Source organism: Cygnus atratus, chromosome 2 (assembly GCF_013377495.2).
Source record: "Cygnus atratus isolate AKBS03 ecotype Queensland, Australia chromosome 2, CAtr_DNAZoo_HiC_assembly, whole genome shotgun sequence".
In the NCBI taxonomy this organism is placed as follows: domain Eukaryota; kingdom Metazoa; phylum Chordata; class Aves; order Anseriformes; family Anatidae; genus Cygnus; species Cygnus atratus.
The window spans coordinates 122,766,364-122,791,895 of NC_066363.1; the positions used below are offsets into that span (position 1 = coordinate 122,766,364).

General features: G+C 37.4%; 1 protein-coding gene across 3 annotated transcripts in view; it reads left to right on the forward strand.

Annotated features, from left to right (window-relative positions):
• The window catches only part of NKAIN3 (sodium/potassium transporting ATPase interacting 3), a 374,213-nt gene that overhangs the window by 277,131 nt on the left and 71,550 nt on the right, over nt 1-25,532 (forward strand). For all 3 annotated transcript variants that reach the window (XM_035553117.2, XM_035553118.1, XM_050708813.1), the window contains exon 4: nt 3,490-3,687. In XM_035553117.2, the coding sequence (XP_035409010.1) occupies nt 3,490-3,687 (198 nt within the window). The remainder of the gene's footprint in view (nt 1-3,489; nt 3,688-25,532) is intronic.

The following is a 25,532-nucleotide window of genomic DNA, read 5'->3' on the forward strand; positions in this document are numbered from 1 at the left end:
CATGCAAATGTCTCTGTCAATGGTTTTCCTAAGAGTATATTCTTCAGGAATGAAAGAAATATAAAATAGCATGGCATAAAGCAGAAACATATAGTGAAAAAGAAAAAAAGAAAAAAAAAAGATTTCTACAATGCATAATCATTATGTTACAATAAAAGATGTCTGTCACACAAGTGAATCTTGTTTATTATTTTTTTCCCCTGGAGTTTTATTGTCTTTTCTTTCTTTAGATCTGGTGATTTTAATTAAGTAGTCTTAACTTATCATTATTTTTATGATCTTTTTTGCTTCTTGTAGGCACTGTACACAAAGTAAACAAATAAATGAAAGAAATATCCTTATTATTGTTACTTAGTTTAAACCTAAGCCCTGCTATCTGTTATTATCTGATAAGATTTATCTAGATCCACCACCTGAATATAGAAAATCTCTACTTGGAACCAAATGTGGAATTTAAGCATATGTAATGAAATTAAACATTATCTCCAAGCACTTAGAAAACAGTATTATTGGGACTTACAGGGATTATGTCTCACCTAAAAGAAAGCACCTGGTGTAGCAATGATTTCCAATAATTATCAAAATTAATCCTTTGGTTGACAACCAACACAAATCCTATACATAGTTTAAAAGCTTATAAAGCTGTTAAGCAGGACTCTACATCAGTAGAAGTGTGATTATTGTGCTGATCTTGTGCTTAGGTGAAAACTTCTTACCATGTACCGGAGCATTTCTTCAGTGCTGAATGAAAAAGAGGGGAGTAGGGCATAGGGATTCCCTTTGCTATATCACTTCCATAAGTGCCACATGATTTTCCTAGTTCTATTATTTATGTTCTACCTACTCTTAGTTTATGGCATCTTCCTGACAGGTTGCTAGCTGAGGAAGTATGGTTTACCTGCTGATGTATGGAATCAAGATCAAGAAACATCATGAGTCTGTAGCTCAGAAGACAGCAATTTTCAATTCATAATGGAAATTTCAGTTATTACATGAATCCCAACTGACTCATCAAAGAGACAGATTGATGTCTTTTGTACAGAGCCTGGAATTTGGTCTCTTATTATGAAGAGGCATCATTCTTCTGTAAGAAATAAACAGTTTCATTACATCACCTGCTGAAGTCTGATCATTTTGTAACCATTTGCTTAATGGTTGCTTGTTACATTGGAAAATAGCACGTTATCTCTTGAAAAAAATTTAAGTACCTGCTTGTACATTCTGAAAGAATTCTTAACTTTTATTAAACATACAATTGAGAATAATCCACTTGGGCAGCAGCTTTTCCACTACGCACAGAGTTTCCAAACACTGAATTTACGGATACTGAAACACTCTCAGAAGTACACTGGTATTTAAAATCTGTACACCCAACCAAAGTGTTTTTTCATTATCTATGTTTCTGTAAGTAGTAATGAAGATACAGGCTAATTTTTCAGAGCCTGGTATATGCCAATGACTTTACAGATTTAAAATCTCCAGGAAATTATGTGGAAGCATGCTTTGGCTGCTTAAAAAAATAATAAAAGGAAAATTGATTTTTTTAGGCTTTCATTTATTGATTGACAGCTTAACATTTATCAGCTCAAACAGCTTACATCTGCCAATATGTGAAGTGATATTTTAGAGGTCAAGCTTGTGCAACAGGTGGTTTTGTTTGCATTTCTAAAACTGGTCTTTGCTGGGCCATCATTATCATCATTTACCTTTTTTTGAGGACTCAGGACATAATACACACAGTGACAAAGTTAGAAAGCTCTACTTACAGCCTTTATCCATAATGTCTGAATAATAATAAGAAGAAAAGCAACAATTGCTGTGATGACATCTCTCTTCTTTTTTAGCTATAATATTGCTGTTTCCTTCTCTCACTGTGTCACCAGGAACCTTGAAATATGAACAAAACTACAGATCTGATCCATGTAAAATAGCTCTGATAATGATCAGCAAAATCACATGTCAAATTCTTATGTTTTAAAGGTGTTGGCAAGATGTAACAGAGCTGTTTCCTTGTGCAAGTTTACTGGCTTGCTTTGCCTTTTGCTGTGACCTGCCCGAGCACAAACTTGAATAAAACTTAAAGGCAAAAGAAAAAAAAATGAAACAATGGAACAAAAAAAAAAACTTTGAGGGCAAAGAAAACTATGAAACCAACACCAAACACACAGACTCCACATTTTTTTCCTGCAGTTATGATAACAAAGTGTTAACTTGCAACATTTGATACAGACTAACCCACATGGTAAATCCATATTCCCACTCAACAAAGAGTTACCAAAATAGATGAGTATCTGTGTACTGCTTGACAAATGGCATTTCCTACACTTGACAGTTGTTGAAAACACTTGATAACACTGTGCAATCTCTGGCATTGTTGTACAGAGAAAGCCTCAGCTATTTCCTATGACTGTGTTTATAATTACATTTTCTTTACACTGAATTGTCTGTCAACTTCTGATTTTGTAAATCATTTCCATAGTGCAGCTGAAAAATTTCTAAACCACTATCAAGGAATGACATACAAAGTCAAAAGACAAATGCTTCATCAACTGTGAATAGTGATCCTACAAATCTGCATTTTAAGGGTAAAGAAGTTATGAAGAGCAAAACATCAAATCACAAAGGCTGATTACTTACTGCTAACTAACAGTAATAGAGATTGTCAATGTGTAACACCTGTTAATTTTCAGGTGTATCCAGAATAAAAGCAATTAACAAAGGTAAATATAAGGACTCTTTCTTGAACTGGAATTTGCACCAAGTGTACTTTTTGTTAGTGTGAAAGTAAACTTCTATGAGTAGCCTGATTGGAGAAGTTGTCATTGATTTTTGAAGCTGATGTGAAATTATTCCTTTTATTTTAAACTCAATTCAGTTCACAGAAGTGGGTTTATTAGCTAAGCTAAGAAGAAGAAATCTCCATGGGGGTGATAGAAGGAAGGAAAGGCAGCCAAATCTTTGACTGCAGAGAACATTTCATCTGAACCATTAGCAACTGGAACAATCTGCCTGGCTGTGGCCTAATTTAAAATGATACTTTAATTTTACTATAATTATTAATTTAAATAAATATGGTGGCAATTTGTTTTAGATCATCTCCAGTACCATGGAGTAAAGTTGTCTCTGTTGCTTGTTCAAAAAATAATTCTTGAATCAAATTCTAATCAAGTAACAACAAAATTGCTTTTCAGGCTGTGAGTCCATAGAGACATAGGATATTCACTGTGTTTTGTGCAGTACGTGGTATGATGGTCCTTCTACCAGACAAAAACTCCAATGCACAATTACAAAATAAATAATAAACCTTTGCAATTTCCTCTCTCCCTCTTAATGGTCTACTTTCATGTTAAAATTATGTGGATGAAGGGGAAGGCAAGTTATTTATCGTATTTTCATTTTAATAACTAAAATCACCGTTTATTTCCCTTTCTTCATCTTAAATAATATTGAGTTTGAGGATTTCATGCTTTTTCCCTCCCTGTCTCCTAGGAAACCGATCTCATGACCTTTAACATCTCAATGCACCGATCTTGGTGGCGGGAGCACGGGCCTGGCTGCATACGAAGGGTGGTGCGTCCTTCTGCTCCTGGTATCCTAGATGATTACTCCTACGTCTCTGTGACAGGCTGCGTAATTGATTTCCAGTACCTAGAGGTTATTCACAGTGCTATCCAAATACTCCTCTCCGTAAGTCCCAATTTTCTCTTGTACTTGGATTCAAGCCGTCTTTCCACATTCAGTCTTCAGTTGTTGTGTGCCTCTTTCCTGACAAGGTGATGTAGTGGTTGATCAATAGCAGCATGGATTTGGAATTGTATTGTATTTTGAATTAGAGAATGATAGTCACATTATTAAAATGTACACTGCTCTTCTCTTTGCTTGTGACAAAATTGACAAAGTGGCATAGTCCCCATTCTGGCCTTTGCTAGGAGAGGTGAAAACTATTTCAAATTCTCATCTCTCATTCATTGAGACACACTGAAAAGGAGAACAGACTTGTCCAAAATTAGTTGGCCTAAACCTTTCCAAAGTTCACAATCAATGATGGTATTTATTCAGTCCTGAATGTAAACATATTTTACATGACACACAACTAAGATTCTCCCAAAGTGAGATATGAACGTGACACTTGAAAAAAGTCAGGGAAATATTAGGAGTGAGAGTACTCATGTATATTTAATGACATTATCTGTTCTTTCCTGGGACTCTGGGTTATGAGAATACTCTGCCTTCATGATCTACTTTTTATTGTTGCAATACTAGTCAAAAATTGCAAGCACTAGAAGTCATTACAAAAAGTATGCTGTCTATTGAATGGTCATTGAGCCACGGGACAATGGGCACCTGAGGGCTATGGGCAATTCAAAGAAGCACTGGGGCTGGATGAATTACTTTGGGAGCAGCAGCCCGGTCTTGTCCACAGTCTTTCCTCATTTTGGTAGCTGGTTCTGCTTATGCTCAAAATCTTGGCTGGCACAAACTTTGTGTGATTTAGAAGTGGTAGCTCTTTCTTGGTTTCTTTCTCTACATAGCTGAGTGTAGTACATAGCAAATGGTTCACACCATGTGGGTGCACATGGTTCTGATATGCCTTAGATATCTGCACCTATTCTGAGAACACAAATGCTCATGGTTCATGGTTGTAACCATGACCACCAGTGCTTGGCAGATAGTCAGAGAAGAGTTGTGGTCTAAAGTCCACGCCTGCTCCGTGAAAAAGACTCCATGGTCTGATCAACCAGATAGGTTGGATATTCCTGGTCTACTCAGTAATTCAAGATGTTTTACTAACTGACTTGTAAGTCCTTTACTAACAAAGAAAGAGATTAGAGATTTTAAGCTTATTAGTTTCAAATTATGTTCAGATTTTAATTTTCACATTTTCTCAAGTTAATGACATTTATTTTCTGAAAGAAAAAAATCTGTGTACATGTTGGGACAACTTGCATGCCTGGGGTGATGTAATAGATGGTTACAGGCTCTTCAGGAGAGAAAGGCAGAGAAGAAGAGGAGGTAAGTAGCCCTGTATTTCAAGGAATGCCTTGACTGCACATAGCTGGGAAATGGAGATAAAAGGGCTGAGTGTCTCTGGGTAAGAGACAGGGAAAGGGCAATAAGACATATTATGGTGGGAGTCTGTTATAGACCACTCAAACAGGGTGAAAAGGTGAATGAAATATTCTATAAGAAACTAGAAGTCTCATGATCACTAGCCCTTGTTCTCATGGGAGACTTCAACTTCCCAGATGTCTGCTAGAAATAAACTAACACAGAGAGGAAGCAGTCTAGGAGATTCCTGGAGTGTGTGTAGGATAGCTTACTCACACAGGCGGTGAGGGAACCATCTAGGGAAGGTGCCTCACTTGACCTGTCCTTGCAAACAGGGAAAGACTTATGGGTGATGTGATTGCTGGAGGCTGTCTTGGGCACAGCGATCATGAAATCACAGAGTTTTTGATCTTTGGTGAAGTAAGAAAGGTGGTTGACAGAGCTGTTACCTTGGATTTCTGGAGGGCAAACATCAGCCTATTTAGAAGTCTTGCTGACAGGGTCAGGACCTAGATGATTTCTATGATCTATCATAGATCTAACTGTCTAGAACTGCCTAAATGTCTAGAACACAGTAGTGTTCACAGTCTAAAAGTCTTGAAGTTTTAGACTTCTCAGTATTACTAAAGGATGCTTTTGTAAGATGCCAAATGCTATTGCCTTACCACTGCTTTTAGTCAAAATTTAATAAACTTTGATCTTACAGCAGTGATTAGTGAACTTCCACTTGCAAGTCCAGACCTGAATTAGTGCATTTTCTTAGTTCACCAGTGACATCACAAGTGCTTGCATATCCCATGTGCCTGTTCCAGCTTCTCAGGCACTAGTGACATCACAGGCACCTAAACCAGCCTTTTCCTGCATGTTGTTCAGTCAGAAAGTAAAGACTTTGAGTCAAGATATTTTTCAGTGAACATAGAATTACTTCTCTTGAGACCTAGTCCTGTATGTGTCAACATACGTTGTGAAATTACACTGCAAGCAGGCTTTGGAAAAGAATATTGCACACTGCATCTGCAAAGCCCGACAGAGTACAGCTTTCTTACTCTTGTGAGGGTTTGATAGTGAAACCAGGTTGCCTCTCCCATTAGGTCCATCTCTGCATCTGCAGCAAATTCCCCTCGTAGTCCACTAGTGTTCGTTTTGCTCAAGTGAGCCCATACAAGGGAAATTGTAGTATAGTTGATTTAATAGGAGAAAACATTAATATATTCAAATTGTATTTATATAAATTATTCCTCACTCCTATAAGAAAAATGTATTGTGATATTCAGAATTTTTTATAGAAATTTTGTGATTAAATTTAGAGTTCTGTGGAAATACAGCTGGTGGCTGAAATCAAGAACAGTTTTGTTCTCTGCTTATCCAGTGTAATAAAACTCAGCTCAAAATTTACCAAATGACAAGAACACAGATAGAAATATTATAATAATAGAATAAAAACATTTAATATATATACACTTAATGAAATATGCATATGGAAAAATAGAAAAACTATGTAGTAATTTGTACAGCTTTATGTAAAGCATAAGATGCCTGTTTCTTGTGGTGTGAATGATTGCCTGGAACAATCATAAATAAATTCTGTATACAATTCACTGCAAGTTCAAAATGTGCCAGGAACTTGTAAGGCTTGACTGGGAATTAAATAGTTGCAGTTTCAGATATTGCTTTTGACTGATATACACAATATTAAAATATGCAAAGTAAGGTTTTCCTCCACTCTTATTATCTTCATTATTCCATCTGTGAGGCAGTGTGATTAGCATACGAGTCTGTACTTCAATTTCCATTTAGAATTGTAATTTAGCCTTGCTTAATTTACTGCCCCACAGAACATAAGTCACCACCTAGATTATCAGACTTGCTGCAGTTGCCTCCCATTTTCTGAGTACTGTTGACCTGAGGAGTCTCCCATTCATTTCAGATGCATAACTGTTTTCCTAATTGGGATACTAATTTCAGTTGTTAGTTAAAGGTTGTCTTTTTACAGTACTGAAGAATTACTAGATGGCCAGCCATGTAGATCAGAAGGCCTGTTTTTCTTCTTTTCTTTTCTTTTCTTTTCTTTTCTTTTCTTTTCTTTTCTTTTCTTTTCTTTTCTTTTCTTTTCTTTTCTTTTCTTTTCTTTTCTTTTCTTTTCTTTTCTTTTCTTTTCTTTTCTTTTCTTTTCTTTTCTTTTCTTTTCTTTTCTTTTCTTTTCTTTTCTTTTCTCTCCTTGTATCTAGTCCCCACAGTAGACTATTCCTTTTTGGACCTTGAAATCTGCTTAAATTTCATAACTTTTTTTTCTTCTTCTTTTTGGTAGCAGTAGGAGTGTAACAAACCATTTTACAGTGTAACAAAAACTGTATTGGCATAACAAATCATTTTATCATGCTAACTCTTGTCCAAATGACTGGGAAGGTGAGCATTTCCAATTGATAGGGAGTCAGAGCCACTGTAATAAGATATCCCTTCAGGGGTAAATATCAGATACCTGTCCAGATATGTAATCCACTGCATTGTCCAGTTTTGAAAGGTAACTTTTTTTAATTATTAAAAATAAATAAATAAATAAGGTGTATATATATATATTTATACGCACAGAATGCTGCAGCTGTGACTACATTAGATCTTACTTCAGGTAATAGACTATATGGCAGTTTATTTAATTCTAACACACTAAGACTCCTTTTGTATTTGCTCTTTAGTTGTTTCCAAAGAAATTATCTTTTACCAGTGAAACAGTAACTTTGTATCTCATCCTTATTTTTCCCAGCTATTGAAATGATTGAATATTGAAGGTGTTAAGTATTTCTGAAGACTGGGGAAAAAATCAAGAGAAATATGGGAGAGTGGGATGCAATTAATAATAAAAATATATATTTCATGTGTGTTTAAAATATACATTTGTTTCTTGCATAGCACATATTCTTGTGATGAGTAAGTCCTTTGTACACAGTACCTTTAATTTCAAAATGCAAGACGTCATCTTTATTGAAATCAGAATTTTTGGAAAATGAATCGATATTACAGTCAAAACAGTAACAGATTAGCAACGTTGAGAGAAACCCTTGCAGAAAGTTTTGTATTAGACGCTGAGACTTATACCACAGTAAGTTTGTCTCCAGCTGCACTGTGAAGCAGAGACCCTCAAGCCAAGGTTCATGGAAGTAGCTCTGGAATTAGCAGCAGTATAACTTCATCAGTACTGAAAAAGCAAAACGAATTAATTTTGGCAGAGTGACAGGCTGACACTAGGGTGCTTCAGGGGATGGGAGCTGTAACCTTCTCGTGATGCTGCATTGCACAAGGTGAGTTTAACTTTCCACCAGGGTCTCAGAACACTACTCTTCACTGTACAGAAGAGCCATATCTAATATCTAGAACCCTGAAGGCAACAGAATTGAAAAAGAAATTGAAAACACTCAGAGCATTCAAGCTGTTTGGCATGTTGCTGCTGACCAAATGCAGGATATTTTGAAGAAAATCCCTGTTTTACTTTGCAGAGGTCCATCTGGTGGCTCTTGTCAATCAGCATCATGTATAGCCCCTAGGTGACCACCGGACCTACATATGAGGAGCAGTCACAAAATAACAGCAACAAAACAAAACAAACAACCACAAAAACAACCTAACAAACAAAACCCACCTGGAGAGTCACCTGGTTTTCAATACATTATAAAGCCAAAGATGTGATGTAAAGAGATAAAGAATCTTATCCATAGAGGAACTGGAAGCAGTGAACATACCAGCCTAAGGTAAAGTCAGTCACTAATCAGTGGGGGATAACTTATTTGCTAACTCTACCAAGCACAAAATAGAGCCAGAAAAATGATTTACTTTCCACAGTATATTGTATGTAGGAAGTTGTATACTCACAGGTATAAGAAGAAAGACTTCTGGCAGCCAACTTGGGAACTGGATACTGTGGTCACTGTTCAAGTGAACAATTTTCCAGCAAGATGGACAGACTACATCTATACACATCAATTAACCATGCCAAGGGACTTGGACGCTGAGGCCAACAGGTCCAGGACGGTTCAAGCTCATTTCTACACAAAGGGCGTCAGTCTCCAAAATAGACTAGTGTGTCCAAGCCACCCAGCAGGAATAATCCCTGGATTGTTCTCCCAACCAAAATTGTGTTTTGCAAACTTTTTGGGGAAAACAAAGGCTGGAAAAGGCCAAACTCATACCTCGTAGTGGCATGGGTGACTGCATACTAGTGCCAGGAGCACTCCCAAGCATGCAGGAATTTTCTCCTATTGATGCAGCTGTAGCAGACAAATGTCCAGCTGCAGTTGTTTACGCAGAGGCAACCTAGGCAGAAGATGGCAAGAAGTAGCTAAGGGGCCTGTTTAGCTAGAGGAGTGTAGAAATCCTTGATTTATACCAACATCTTACTTTTTTAATCTCTGCCAGAGAAGCTAATGATCTACCTTTTTGACACAGCAGAGTACGGTATGTTTTCATGTGACACCTAGTGTTCACAGTGATGTTTTATGACAGCACACAATGTCAGGCAATCAATACTGGACTGATATCAGGAATTGATATCCTTGTTAATATCCATTTTGATGGATAGGTGATTCCACAGGTGGTACAACTGAAGATGGTGGTGGGTTTCCATTGAGAGGCATTCTTTTCTGTTAAGCTCTTCCACCATCCTCATGTAGCACTGTGTGAGTACCTCAAGCCCTGCATTAAGGAACACACATCTGTCTTGTGTCAGTAGTTCTGCTGTCCTCTTTCCAGATGGAGAACTGAGCATGGAGCTGAGGCTTTGCCTGGAGAAGGATTGTGTTGTTTCTGTGCTGTTTCTAAATGTTTCACTCTTGGATATGTACCTTCATGAAGTATCAACAGGAGAACAAGATGAAAACACCTTGAGCTTTGGGCACAAATCTCCAAGGCCTGAGATGTTCTTTTAATTTATTGTGGGAATTATTTTCATTTATACCTGGCCTCATTCTGGCCCCCAAGAAAGTTCTGTCTTTTGGTGGAGCGAAGATGGTACCAAAAGTGGTAGGGCTTTGACCATACTTTTTTTCTAAAACTCTTTCTTTGGTACTCTAGAGAAAATTGGGGCCAACACCATTAAAGAGCTTGAAGAAGTTGGTCTTTGTTCAGTTTTGGTTTCCTTGGGCTGGAGCATGCATTTGCTCTGGTGCAGGAAGACATCCAGCGTGCATAGCAGTGTGACAGTGTGGAGGCAGCTTGCATTGCTGTCCTCCATTGTTGGTGGTGGAGGACTTCATGTCTGGATATATCTAACTATGATTGTGCATACAAGAGATGACAAAACTACATGTAACTGATCACTGTCTCCCAGGAGTTGGAATAGAAAATATGTACATATAAAACACAATTGCTAAAGTATGTGTCCTAAGAATATCTCTTCCCAGTGCACCTTTCAGTTCCTGAATTTATAAAAATTGTACTTTCTCTGAATAGGAAATAAACTTACAAACCAGACACAGCATCTGTGTCTGAAAGTTTGATGATATTTCCACTGCTGGTAGAAAAATCTCAACCTCTGTATGCTATGCTAAGAAAAAAAAAAATTTAATGATATTTCCAGCACTTACCTCATTTTCTGTAAAAATAGTACTAACCTGTCCAAAAGATTCATGCTTACCAATGAAAGCTGATGCTGAACACTTTAAAAAAATCTAATCATCAATGTTCTTAGATTTGTCATCCTTACATTTGCAGGTTTCCCTGTTTTAATTAACCAGGTAGGATGATTTCATTTTGAATTTTCATTTTTATTCTGATGATTCATAATAATGCAATCACCCCTACCATAAAATTAGTTACTTTCCCTTCAGTTACTTTCTCATCATAATTCTCTGATGTCCTAAATGTGTATTCTTCTGCCCAGAGCATGCAACATCACCTCTATAGGGAAAAGAAAAACAATATGACCCGATTATATTATTTCTGGTTATCTGTCATCAGTCAGTGCCTCATACTAACTCCAAGCAATTGCCTCCCTCTGTGAATTATTTCTGCCCTGCTGTCTTCAAAGAATCTGCCAAACGTTGACTATGTAATACTAAAATGAATTATGACATTTGGTAGATTTAAATGCTTTTTTCGTAAGAGAAAAATATAAATTAATTAACAACCATATTTAGCACAACTTACATTAAAATGAAGTTTATGAGTCTTATGTAGATAATTAAACAAGAGAAACATTGTGAGTATTGAGAGACTAAATGCAGAGGCAGTGCCAGATTTCAGATCATTGACCAAACTTTTACTACTGAGCCCTGAGTCTGAATCCTTTTTAGGGTAATTTGATGGCTCTTCCTATGTCCCCAGTGTTAGGAATTGCCTTCTCTATGCCACTGTAAAAGCTCCAGGAGTTGCTCTAAAAGCAGCTTTTGCCCCTCCCTTCAGGCAGCCAGCGCTGCAGCTTGGTTCTTATTCATTTAGATGTAACAAAAGGGCTAATGATATCAATATATAATGTGGTTCCTCCAGGGCACTGCAGCAGCCCCTTTTTTCCCATTAGTTATGGCCCTGTTATTTTTATAATTGAACAGAAAAGGATGCTAGAGAGCACATCATGTACATTGTTCTCCAAAGAAAAGCCCTGTAGGGGCTGACACTAGTGTTCAGCCAGGTTCCTTGCTCTCTTTCCATTTCCTCAAGTGACATGTGATTGATTAAGGAAGCCAGTCAACATCAGCATGTGATAGGAAAACATGAGGTAATTTACTGTTAAGGGCTGCAGGAATGGTACATGACTCAAATATAGTAGTCCTGAAGGTATTACATCTCTTCTTGAATTTTTGCTTGTAACTTTCAAATTGCAAATAATTTGCAAATAAAGAATTGCACAAGTGGCATAGAAAATTAACTTGGCATTGTCTGCAGAGCTCAACTTCAACATTACTCCAAAAGAGGGTATGAGGGAAATACCTGTTCATCATCATCATGATAGCTAGAAAGACCTTTTAGTCATGTGAATAGTTGGTTCAGGTGGGCTATGGACTTCTCAAAGATTTATTAGTAAGTTTAGAGTGATCACCAGTTTATTAAAAGACAGAAGAACATATTCAGCCTGGGCAGTTTTACAGGGGAGTTCTCAGTCCCTGGAACAAACTGCAGAGAAGATGGCTTGTTCAAACTTATGGCTCTTGAAATTACCCCCAGTGCTCTGTAGTAGTTGTCTCGTATTTTTAGTGTAATCTATGCCTTGTGCAGTTCCTCCAGGGTTTGTAGAAACCCTTGTAGATCAGGGTTGCATAGAGTCCATTTCTCCTTTGCCAATATCATGCCTTCATTGTTAAAAAATATACTTCCAAGAGAAACAAAATTAATGAGACTATATCTGCACCTACATTCTAAAAATTACTTTGTCCTTTATTGTTAAATATAGTAAGACACCATTATACGTGATAGTGCATAGGTTAAGAAACACACAAGTATATTTGTCTAATTACCTGTCTGGCTCAATAAAGCAGAGTTCTCTTGTTCTGAGACCGAATCAAGAAAAATATTTTTTTTTTCCACCCAAGTTGTCCTTTCCTGGGTGGTCCTGTTTTTCCAAGGAGCTCATTTAAAATGAACTGAAAACATTGATGATATAGTCATTTGCATGATCATTTATTTATTAACTGTCCTGATACGGATTTGCAAAAAAGTTGGGCAACTTCTGAAGTGGAGTTGGCTAAAGGTGAGGGGATAGGGGACAGCAATTTAAGCCTAGCAATATGGCAGTGTCTTCACCTTGTCAACTAATCAATATGAGAACTAAATTGTTCTAGACATTTTGCAGTACTTGATATAGATCTGTTTTTTGTTTGACATGAAAATTACTATGGCATTTTTCCAATATTTTTACCCTCCAAAAAAATCAATGAATTTGTGAAAATATTGTGAAATGTTTTCATTTACATGAAAAATATTTGAAGTAAAAATGAAGTCTACTCTTAATTTTAATTATTTTAATTTTATGAATGTTTTGATGGAAGTGGCACAGAAACATCAGAGATAAATGGAAGATATGGAAAATACCAACATTTTTTCCTTCAACTTTTGCCTGAAATTACCTCCCCCATGACACAAGCAGTATAATAGACTATATGTCTGCATCTTAGTCATGGTAATTCTGTCAGATGTTTTCATACGGATCTATTTCATGTTAAACAGAGTTGATGCTGAACTGGGAGCTACAGTGGCCCAATGCACAGTAAACTCAGAGGCTGCTGATTCAAATACAAGGCAGCATCCCAGTAGACAAGCATCGGAGGCAGTGGAAGAGGTAAAGACATCAGAGCAGAATGCTGAAATTGTGTTACACTGGGAATTTGAAAATTATAAGAGAAAGCACTGTTCTGCACTGGAACAAAGATTAGCAATTTAGATGTTTGGGTTTTTGTTTGTTTATTTCTGTTTTTTTTGTTTGTTTTTGTTTGTTTGTTTTTTAGGAAATGAGAAAATCCAACATTTTTCAGTTAGAAAAATTCAAGCAATATTTCCTTTGGAGTTTAGGAAGACTCTTTTGACTATATTGTCTGAAGCCATTAACTGATGAGCTACTGAGACACTTAAGGACCTGGAAATTCCTGCTCAAGTCAGAGCACGGTGCTCCCAAGGATGTCTGTATTCGTTGCCTCTCAGGACACTCCCAAATTTCAGGAACCTTGGCAATCAGTGCGTAGTAGTTCCCTTGGAAGGCGGAATCAAATTCATACCTTTCTGCCAACCTGCAATTCAATACAAACAACTCTGCTGTGTCTCCAGCAGTGTGCTGTATCAGTTCTGCTCCATTTGCAAAGTTGATAAGCCAGTCAAGGAAATTAACTCCTTCTCTAGGCAAAGTACTCACATGGCTGAATAGGTTTTACTTTTTTTTTCATTAAAAAAAAATATATATATATATATATATATATATATAAAATTGATATTTTCCTGCAGACATACTTTTAAATAATGAGAATATATTTTACTCAGACTGATTTCTTAGCCTGAGTCTGCACATTTAGTGTAAAGAACACAGGGAAATCAGAGGCAAGCCTCACACTACAGTCTTGGTGATCCTAACAGCAGTAGATATGTGTTCACTAATGCTTATTGGAATGATTCCTTCTGCACATTGTAGTTGATAACCATGTGACCACTCTTCCTTGGGAGGAAAATATTCACTGATTAAAACCTATCTCTGTGTAAGCTTCCACAGACAGGACATATTTTTTTTAATCATGTGGTGGATTCACAGACTAGTTCTTCCATTAAAATTTGGTGCCTGAATGTGACCAGACTGCAGAAATATGTATCTTTTTCCCTTGACTACAGTCCCTGGTTATTTGCAAAAATTTCTGTTTTATCCTAGGGAAATATAAGAACACAAATCAGGGATTTCACTAAACAAGCAGTAGAACAGCTCAGACTCCTCAAAGTTTGAGGGCATGATTTGTTTTTCATTGAGGAAGAAGGTCAATGTATATATGTGCTCTTCTCAGAACTACTCACAGGAAGATGAGGTTTGCTGGAAAATATATTTTGATTTTGGAAGATTGTGTAATATATCTGCATATCTTTTATTCTTTGTTTACACTCTAATATTGCAGAAACTGTTGTAAAACTTAGTGGTGATGCAAGAGTTGTGGTTTTGCTCTTTCGGTACCTGTCAGAGGAGATGGTACTGCAATACTCTGCATTCACAATTTAGGTGCATGCATTAGCTGTGGGGGGAAAGAAAGAAGGAAAGAAAAAAGTTATAATCCACAAGACTCATTCACTTATGTACCAGACAGCAGCACCTGGATGACCCTGCAATACAGCATGAGTACAGTCAAGACACATGTTGATGAGCACCTAAGAAGTGATGTTTTACTGTATCACAGTAGTAATTTAGGTAGAATGCCTGATGAATTTACTTTTTTAAAAAAAAACTTGGATTTGTTTTGCCATGGTTGTCAGGCTTGCCTAAGAGAATAAGTATTTTTAATGTGCTTTCATAAAACAAAAGAAAAAAGTCTCATGTCATGGAAAGGAAACAGAAAAACCACAGGTGAGAAGGATGGTTTTTGAGGTTATGTCTGGGAGTAACTTTGTGTAAGGATTTTTGCGTTCTCAGAATGTTCAGAATAGACAGAGATGGAGTGAAACTAACGCTTGAGTAATTTCTTTGCTGTGGTTTGATTATGATTTGAACAGGTAAGATTGCTAGTGGTCTTGAAAGGGAGACTGATGTGAATTACTTTCAGCTGGTAAGTTTTTGTCACATATCAGAAACAATGCTGAGAGAACAAAATCACCTTCAGGTGGAAGTCTGAAAAGCAAATTTATTTCTTCTTGCCGTTGGAGAATACACAGAAGGTTTCAGTTGAAACAATTGCCTGCATGGAAAGGACAGAAATTATGAATAGCATTTCTCCACAGTTCTGATGTTAGTCTGAATCAAAGTGATAATCTAATAAATCACGTGTTGTGAAAGATACATCTGCTAGATCTCTGTCTGAACTTATTACATACATAAAGATTTTTCAAGAAATCATTCTTGGTGATGCAAAAGCCTTCCAGCTTAACTTTCCTTTAACTCCTATGTAAATTCCTGCTATGTAGATTAATTGATAATCACTGTGAATGACAGTAAAAAGTGGTAGATAATTAAACAGCCTCTTGAAAGAACATTACCATTTCCATTTTTATTTGTGATTAGTTTAATTTATTTTTATCCTGTTTATTAACTTAAATTACAGCTGATATATTCACACATGTATGTATATAAATTCAAATAAAAAGTTAGAATGCAAAGATCAACATTGAATACTAAAGCTACATTCTGAACGCTTATACCAAGATAGATGGAATGTTTATTTAAGGAAAACACAGATTTCTAGAGTGAATTTTCAAGACTGAAATCATACATGGTGGTTATTTGAAATACCGTCTTCAACACCTGTAGGTTTTTCTTACAAACTTGATCTTCTTGGTAGCTGTCAGCACTATTAGGCAGGGATAGCCAAATTCCCCTCCCTTGGTACTATTTTTAACTCAGACAAACAGGAGTGAAATGGAAAGACACAAATATTTCATGGAATCATAGAATGGCTTGTGTTGGAAGGGACTTTAAAGATCATCTAGTGGTTTACCTAGATTTCAGCAAAGCCTTTGACAACAGTGTCCCACAGTATTCTCCTGGAGAAGCTGGCAGCCCATGGCTTGGAAAGGTACACTCTTTGCTGGGTTAAAACTACTTGAAAGGGAGATGTGGGAAGCTGGGGATTGGCCTCTTCTCACAGATAACTAGCAATAGACAAGAGGGAATGGCCTCAAGACGTGCCAGGGGAGTTTCAATTTGGAAATTAGGAGAAATTTCCTCTCAGAAAGAGCAGTCAGGCATTGGAATGGGTTGCCCAGGGAGGTGGTGGAGTTACTGTCCCTGGAGGTGTTCAAGGAAAGGTTGGACCTGGTGCTTAGGGACATGGTTTAGTGGGTGATATTTGTGGTAGGGGGTGGTTGGACCAGATATCTTGGAAGTCTTTTCCAGCCTTAATGATTCTATGAGTCTATGATCTAGTTCCAACCCCCCCACCATATGCAGGGATGCCACCCACTAGATCAGGTTGCCCAGGGCTCCATCTAACCTGGCCTTGAACACTTCCAGGGATGGGGCATGCACAACTTTTCTGGGTAACCTATTCCTGTGCCTCACCACCCTATGAGTGAAGAATTTCTTCCTAACATCTAATTTAAATCTCCCCTCTTGTAGTTTAAAACTATTCCTCCTTGTCCTGTCATTGTCTACCCAAGCGAAAAGTTCCACTCCATCTTTTTTATAAGCCCCCTTTAAGTGTTGAAAGACCACTGTAAGGTCTCCCCAGAGCCTCTCTTCTTCAGGCTGAACATCCCCAGCTCTCTCAGCCTTTCTTCATAGGAGAGTTGCTCCAGCCCTCTGTTCAACTTCGTAGCTCTCCTCTGGACCTGCTCTAACAGATCCATATCCTTCTTGTGCTGAATTTCATTATTGCTGCTTCCCCCTTGCCTCTTACTGGACCATGGTGAAATATCATGAAATATCAAACATATCACATAAAGGTGATCTCCCTGAATCAGCCCACAGAGGGGCAACAGTTTTGAGTCTAGAACACAATTGGACAAGCCTCACATTTTTTTTACTTCTCAGCTTTATTTTTTTATTTTCTTTACCACCTTTGTAGTGAGATCTGGCTGAACTATATACAAGAACATTTGTTTCTCCATTGCCAATGTCATTGCAGCTAAAATCAATTCTCTGCAGATTTTGTTACAGTGCAGATTACCAGGAGTGGGAGTGAGTGATGGGAAGCTGTGACATGCTGGGGTTGTCCCAGTAGTGACCTCGCAAGTAATCATCCCTGCTGGAAAGAGAGGTTATACTTTTTGGCTCTGCTGTTGATTTCTACCTTCTTTTGCATGTGTTTATGCTGTTTTTTCTGAAAAGAGTAGTACCAGTAGTTTTTACTAGTAGTTACTAGTTCCCCATCTATTATTTTTAGAGAATACATTTGTGGACCTAAACCACAACCTCATTTAAACACATTTCAGTCTTCAGTAATGAAAGTCTCATTATCTGTGCCATTCTATTCTTCGCTGGTGACATGGAAATGGTCTGCCTCATGGTACTAAGTTTAATGTCCAACCTGGGATAGGCCCTTCTGACTGTAAAGCTTACTAGATGTAGTATAATAATCAAATTTATTGACTGTCTTGAGAAATTTTCCTGCTTGTGGTTTAACCTCAGAAGGCAGCTCAGCACTGCACAGCTGCTCACTCACTACTCCGAAGTGGAATGGGGGAGAGAATCAGAAAGATAACAATGAGAAAATACATGTGTCAAGATAAAGAAGTTTAGCTAAAGCTAAATAGCTAAAGAATAGCTAAAGCAAAAAGCTGCACACACAAGCAAGGCAAAAGTAATTCATTCACTACTTCCCATTGAAAGACACATGTTTGGCCACTTCCAGAAGAGCAGGACCTATCACATGTAGTGGTTTACTGGGAAGACAAACACCATCATTTCAAATGTGCCCACTTCCACCTTCTTTCCCTCAGCTTTTATTACTGGACATGATGTCCCATGGTATGGGATGCCCCTTTGGTTCATTTGGGTCAGCTATCCTGGCTTACTCTGTGTAAGTACTGCTCAGCAACAACTAAAAATGTGTTACCAATATTATTTTCATCCTAAATCCAAACCACAGCACCATTCCAATTACTATGAAGAAAATTAACTTGTCCCAGAGAAAACAAGGACACTACTACAAGATTCTTTTCAACTATAACCATTAACACAATTTAATAGTGTTATATACCACTTAATTTTCTTGTGCAAATCCTACACAAACTATGTGGAAATGAAACCTAAATAAGGCCTTATTGTACCAGAGAATTTGTCTGCTCTTTCTAACCACGGAAATTGTTCTAACGTGAGAAAGATTAATACTATAAAATTATATTGATACTGTATAATGTACAATTATCTTAATATTATCATATAATACATAATTAATAATAGTAATAATATTAATATAATTATCCCTAGCAATTTTACTTAACTACAGTATGATCCAAGTAATTAGATTCCAAGGAAAATTCACAAAAGGCTTCTGGATCTTTTAATCTCCTTATTTTTCCTTAGTCAGCTAAAATAGGAATGTTAAGAGCTGTTCACCATTATCCTCCAGTGCTCTGTTTTCTGTATTGCTTGCACTTATAGAATGGGACACCCTCATGATTCCAACACGCTCAATGTGTGTTGCAGAATTTCAATAGCTAGACCAACAACCAAAACAGGGCCAGAAAATGTTTGAGCATCGTCCTCTACCACCCATTGTGTGAATGTTAGCATCACGGTTTTGGCTATGTCAGCTGCCAAAGCTGGGCACAACATGGGTCAGGGACCATACCCAGGAGCCAGGGCAGATGAATCCACCATTTGGGCAGTGCACTGAGAGAGATGGAGAGGACACAGGTGCTGAGGCATGAGCCGTGCCAGCCACACCACTTACCCTGGGGTGGCAGGGATTGTGCCTTGACCCATTTTATTTACTCCTGCCTTGGAGCCCACAGAAGCAAGAGTGTTGTGGAGTTTCTTTGCTGGTGTTTTCTATGGTTCACCACTGAGAGCATGACATTTCTACTGTGTGCATAATGTAATTTAAAAATTGTTGAGGGCTTGGAACCATTTTTATTTTTTTTTCCTCCTGTTCCCTTGTTTTCCACACCTACCTGTTCAGTTTTCATTAGTATAGGGAGACTCTGTCTGCCAGTTACAAGATTACATGCAGTTCCACATTAACAAGAATTCATATTTCACCATATTACACGAAGAAACATACTTAATTTCACAGGAACATTGGTACTCTCTGTGTTTATTATTTCATACAAACACACTCTTCAGTGCCTGTATCAAACATGAGGGGATTCCAATTTTCTTTTGTAATAGAGTGGCTGAAAGAGTAAGGTGTTTGCCATCAGTTTTAATCCTTCAGAAATTCTTCTTACTTTACTGATTTGTAGATTTGATAGACGCAGGCTTCTTACGGACCCCATAGGAGGTCTGTAGACAAAAAGCATAAATAATATTGAAATTTCCTTTTTTTTTTTTTTTCCCCATGATGTCATGTTGGCATATTCTCATACCTGCAAGCTAAGAATATTTTATGGCCACTGGTGTTTTCTCCTTTAATCTGTTATTGTCAGTCTAGAGTTATTACTCGAAAATACCTGATTAGGGATATTTTCTTTTCATGGGGGAGTCATTCATTTTTATTAAAATATTTTAAAATGCACCACTGTAAACCAGAAATAATTCTGATGAAATAAATGGAAACATACAGTTGTAAAACTGATGCAAGTGAAAAATAAGCCTCTAGGTGCTTATTGATAAAATAATTTATATGGAAAATGATGAGTAAGAGGAAGATTGCATAGATCTTGCACTTTCCAGGACCTTCACATATTTTCTTACGGTATTATTGAACCTAGGGTGCTCATTACAATAAATAGCATGTTTCTAGGCACTCATTTCTTTGTAGGGTTTTGTGGGGGGATGTAAGACATATTCCCTCTGGTGAGAAGGAAAGCACCCAGAAATTTGCTATATAAGTTGCCCAATTTCATGAAAGACTAGAGGAGTAACACTGTGATATACTTACTTTAACTACCAGCCATTGCATATCAAGTCATCTGAGGAAATAATGTCATCTAGAAAAAGGCTTTACTGGCTTAAAGCTCCCTAACTTGCATTTATTTTTGTGTTTAAAGTGCTTTGAACAAAAATGCCATTGAAAAGCACTTGATCTACAAGCCCTTCCAAGCCAACTGTTTCTCTTTCATGTTAATATTCTCAGCCTCTTCCTGGGGTGCAAGACTTTCTGTAGTAGGTGTAAAGGTGGGGACCATATCTTTTGGGGTCTCCTAAGCAGAGATCAGTTTAAAGAGAATGGAGAGAGCTGGCAGGATGAAGGGGCACCAGACCTGCTCTGATCACTGACTGCTGTCACCTGGGAACTTTTCACCAATGAGTGAAGGAATTTTACATTTGCAGCTGTTTCTCTCATCCTTTGGGCAAGCCACCACCACAGCCCACAGAGCCTGCAACTGGGTGATAAAGAAACTGGGGACAGGCTGCCTGCACTCAAGCCCATTTTTCAGGCTCAGGGACCAGAACAGGCAAAAATGACTTGGAGTTTGACCTTGCTTTTATCAACACCTGCACTGCAGGCTGAGTGACAATGACTGTCACGTGCATCAGAAACAATTACATTCCTCTTGCTGCTCCTGCTTCAACATCAGCACCTGCTCCACAGATTAGGGGTCCCCTGATCTACAGAGGAAGAATTTTTGAGAATGGTAGAGATTGATGACTTCCATCCAGTGAGAAATTGAAGCACTTTATCATATATAAAAAAAAAGGCAAACACAAAGTAAATAGAAATATCCTCAAATGAGCTAAGAACTTTGTAACTTACCCTGGTGCAGACAAGCTGGAATTTTGAGGGAGGTTGTACAGACATTTTTCAGAGAATAAGGCATGAGCTTTGATTTTGCTTTCACTTGAGCAAAATTAAAAATGCAAACAAAGCAAGAAGGATATGGGATTATCTGTGCAGCTTTGAAGTGGCAGTTGGAGAGCATTCATTCTTATGATCCAACATATTCAAAACAATAAAGATAAAAGTAATCCTTTACATGGAATATCATCTGTGCCTTTAGCATATGCAAAGACTTTGCTTTGAAAAGTTTTGTACATTTCCATGGCGAATTAAACCTCTTTTTATTTTTTTTCTTTTGTGTCAGTATTTCTCTCATTTGAGTTAACAGACATTCTTGAGAATGAAAATGCATCTGCACTTTCCCACTTGCTTTCTCGCTCCTTTCATCTCTTATTTTTCAGTTTCCAAATTGTTGCTGAAATCGACATTTCAGTCTATGCCTCAGAATATGATTTTCTGATTAAAAAAAAAAAAAAAAAAAAAAGAACTTTCAACAGTAAATAAACTGAATAGTGGGAACAACCACAATATATATTAAAAAAAAAAAAATTAAGGCTGAGCATGAACGTTTACACTCATAAGAAATAGTAGGCCTTGCCAATTGCCCCAGTCATGAATATGTTAAGTCAAAATTCGCATCCTACACCTGGGCCATATATCTTCCTTTTTGCTTTCAAAATAAAATAAAGCCATAAAAAGCAAAAGCAGTGATCGTTTCTCAAATCTGTAGAATTAAGTTATTTTTGTGGGTTTGCTCTACTTGGCAGTAGAATTTCCTACCAGGATCAGAAATGTAGGATGTAAGTATATATTGATTTGTCCTTACAGAATACATTTATGTGAATATAAAGTACACAGTATATAGTTTTGTCCTTAAAGAATACATGCATTTCTAATATCTAAGATGCTGGGTCCCTGGACAATTTGAGATCTATGTTGCCAAGATCAAATGCTAGGTGCTTCAAGGAGCTGGAGTAGAAATTACAAAAAAACAAACAAAAAAAGTGTTTTGTAATTGCACTCTGCCAGATAGACTATATATGTACAGAAGCTGAACTGGTTTAGATCAGAATGCATTTGGTTATTCACTACACAATGGATTGAATAATCCTATAAATATTTATGAGTAAACTGCAGAGGATTTACTCTTTCTTCCCACATGTGGGGATTTTAAAACGTGCACCATGTTAGTTCAAAGTAAAACCTAATGTTTTGGTTACTACTTAATGCATTTAACAGCATGGTTCTGCATCACAAATGTGTACTCTCTAGACAGTTACTTACAGACAATATTTTGGGGAATAATTCAGGAGGAACTTGCCTATGACTGCTTGAATTCCAAAGCCACTACAGACAGCATATATTGGGGTTGGAGAGGATGTAAAGTAGGAGCTGCTTTGTACTTTGACCTGAAGCAGCAGCATCTGGACTGTGTGGATGCATAGTTTTTAAATGAGTAGGTCAGACTGAGCAATAATCCTAGTGGAATCGAGACAAATAGCAAAAGCAGGAGAAACACATTAGACTTTATTGGTTCGATCTTTGCAGGTGCAATGGCTCTAAGAATGCTGTTGCCATCTCTATGAATTTTATGGTCTGCAAAGCTGCACTTTTACTGAAATGGGTAACTCATCTGATACTATCCCATGAACAAGTCTATGCTCAGTTCAAATTTAATATTAATATCTTTCAGCTGAAAGTAATTTATATACTTTCCTCATTTATATTTTCCATGATTCTCCTTTAGTCATAAAATAAACTGCAATCTACTCTCTCTTCATAGAGGATGAGCTTTGCTCTTTTCCCACTTTTCTCTTGCCTGTCAACTTTAGGACTTTTTTTTCATTTGTCAGTTCTTCTAAAATGAGAATTAGGTCCCTTATGCTCCTGTTTTGACATTTCTATCTGCTGCTGATCAGTCATACTCACACATATTCTACTCTGAACAGTGAACATAGGCAAGTGTCACTAACACAGGTTTCTGATGAACCCCAAATCGGGTTCTGTTGAAAACAGAAACCCTGATTCTGAACATGAGATATGTCAAGTGAGCCATTGCACAAGCAAATGGAAGATTAAGGTGTCCAGAACCCATGGGAACCAGACTAAGATTTTATGATACCCTTGTTACTGTTCTTGCAATATTATCCTTAGTACTGGTAACATGCATTTCTATAAGTGTTTCATTTCTGATTAGAGTTGGCTTTTGCAGGACAGCTCTCAGCCATGACAACTTTCTGTGCTGTGGTTCATATCAAGATCTCCTTCTGCATGAAACTGAACTGGAAGATGAGTTCCTGTAGGACACCTCAGGCTTGAGTGCCCAAAACAGGCATTCAGCTGATGGGATCAGAGCAGAGCTAGTCCAAACTTTAAAGCCAAACCAAACCAAAAGAGTCTGATATGTGTGTAGTATAGCTATGAGGTTCTGAGGTCCTGGTGTTTCGCTGTTTGGTTCTGCACCTGGTGTTCTGCACTGCTTGTTCGTGTAGACACAGCCCTAATGGTCATTAAGGTTGCTTAGCTTGATAAAACATGTATAATGATATATATGTATAATGATATAATGAATGTTCTACCAAATTTAGAACATTCTGCCCCAAATTTTCCATAGTATGCTAATGCCTGAAGCTAATTTAGCTCTAATATCCAACTTTTTTTCTGAGAATTAGACCAAAAGAAAATGGTCCACCCTACCAATTAAAAAGAGAAAACATATTGTTACTGAGGAGATCCCTGCTGTAGAACAGGAGTTTGAAGTCTGCAGGGAAGAAGAGATAAAGGGAAAGCTCTAATGTTAAATACTTTTGCTCTCTGACTGCACAGAAATTTAGTAGATTCCTGTCTCAATACTGTATTTTAAATACATCAGATCCATTCTCTGACAATTCTGTTAACGCAGAGCAAGCTCCAGCCCTCAGAGCTGCCTTGCATTGGCTCCCATAGGTGATCTGCAAAGTCCCAGTAGCTCTTAGAGAATTTAGAGCACCTTCTCTAGGACCTTCCAAAATGGACTTTTGATCTCATGCTCTTGCTGATGACACGAGGAGGAAAGATAAGCAAGAATGCATAGAGAAAGCAGAAGAGTGAAGAATGTACAAAGAGGCTAAGTGATAAATAGAGAGGAGAAATCCTTCCCTTCTAACATTAGGTTAGAAGGGCTCTTCAGAGAAGAAGTCTAAGCTGACTCTAAGTAGTACATTCACATCTTGTAGGAAAGCACAGATGCTCTATTTCTTGTACACATTTTGCTCCATCCTTCATGGTTAGTGTTAAGCACCTTTCCGTACCAGTACCTGTACTATAATTCATGCCTAATCTAGCCTGACATTTCTGGGTTAAAGTGTTATATACAGTTGGTATGTCTGAACACAAGTGAAAGAGCATTACTAATTAAGCACCAATTTTGAAATACCCCAATTCTCTTAACTTTATTCTTCTATTCCTTTATGTAGACAGTAATTGACACTGGGGTACTTCATACCTGTACATGTTAGGACTAATTGCTATTTACTCTTTTTCAAGGAAAAAATAAATATTAGAAAAAAAAGGGATGCAAAGAAGAATTGCTAGTTGCTTCTTAGTTGATGTGTGCTGTAAAATCTAGGGCAAATTATGATATCTTCATCATTCTTTTTTTTTTTTTCCTTTGTAGTGTCTTTGTTAAGTTTTCTCTCATCTCTTCAATCCTGAAAAAATGCTGAAGAACTTCAGAAGGTGCTGAGCACCTTCTAGAACAAACTCCTTGTTATAAACATGTTGGCTGAGTGGTTTTGTTTATACTCGTCTGCACAGCACAATGCTAATGCTTAGCAAACAGAACCAACCATCATCTGCCAGTAAGTAAAACAAGGCAGTCCAGGAAAAAGGGGACTCTGTATAGCAGAGATCAGACCCCTTGTATGCACCACACTATGTGATACTGTGAAGTTGTTATTCTCACTGTTTCTTCTCTTCTTTTCTGTGTCAAGCAATTGCTTGAAAGCTGTGCTCAGGTTTAATCCAGTGATATGTGTCTGAAAATAAGTGGTCTGTTTAAGATATAGCGGGTCACCACTATCACCAGTTTATTTAGCTGACATTAGGCTACTGTCATATAGGCACAAGACATTTGTCTCGCTGGTATTCAGAAACTTTCCAGAATTTCATCAGGATAATTTACTGGAAAAAAAAAAATCTGGTTTAGACACCGAGAGACCAATTTATTTTAGAAGTAACAATCCTGAATAAGCAGGAACACATTGCATCTAGCCATCATTTCGTAATTGGCATTTTGAGTTTCTCAGAACATCCGTTCACTCAGGTCTTAGTAGTGTCTTGTCTGTGAATTATGATTTACAACAAGCCAAAGTGAGACACATTGGACCAAACTGACAGAACACCGATGCCTGTCACATAGCCATGTACTACTGCTTTTTAAGTACCAGGCAAAGATTTAAATGAGCAGGGAACCTTCAAAGAAAGCATCAGTCTCAGTAAGCAGTAAAGAAAAAGATACTG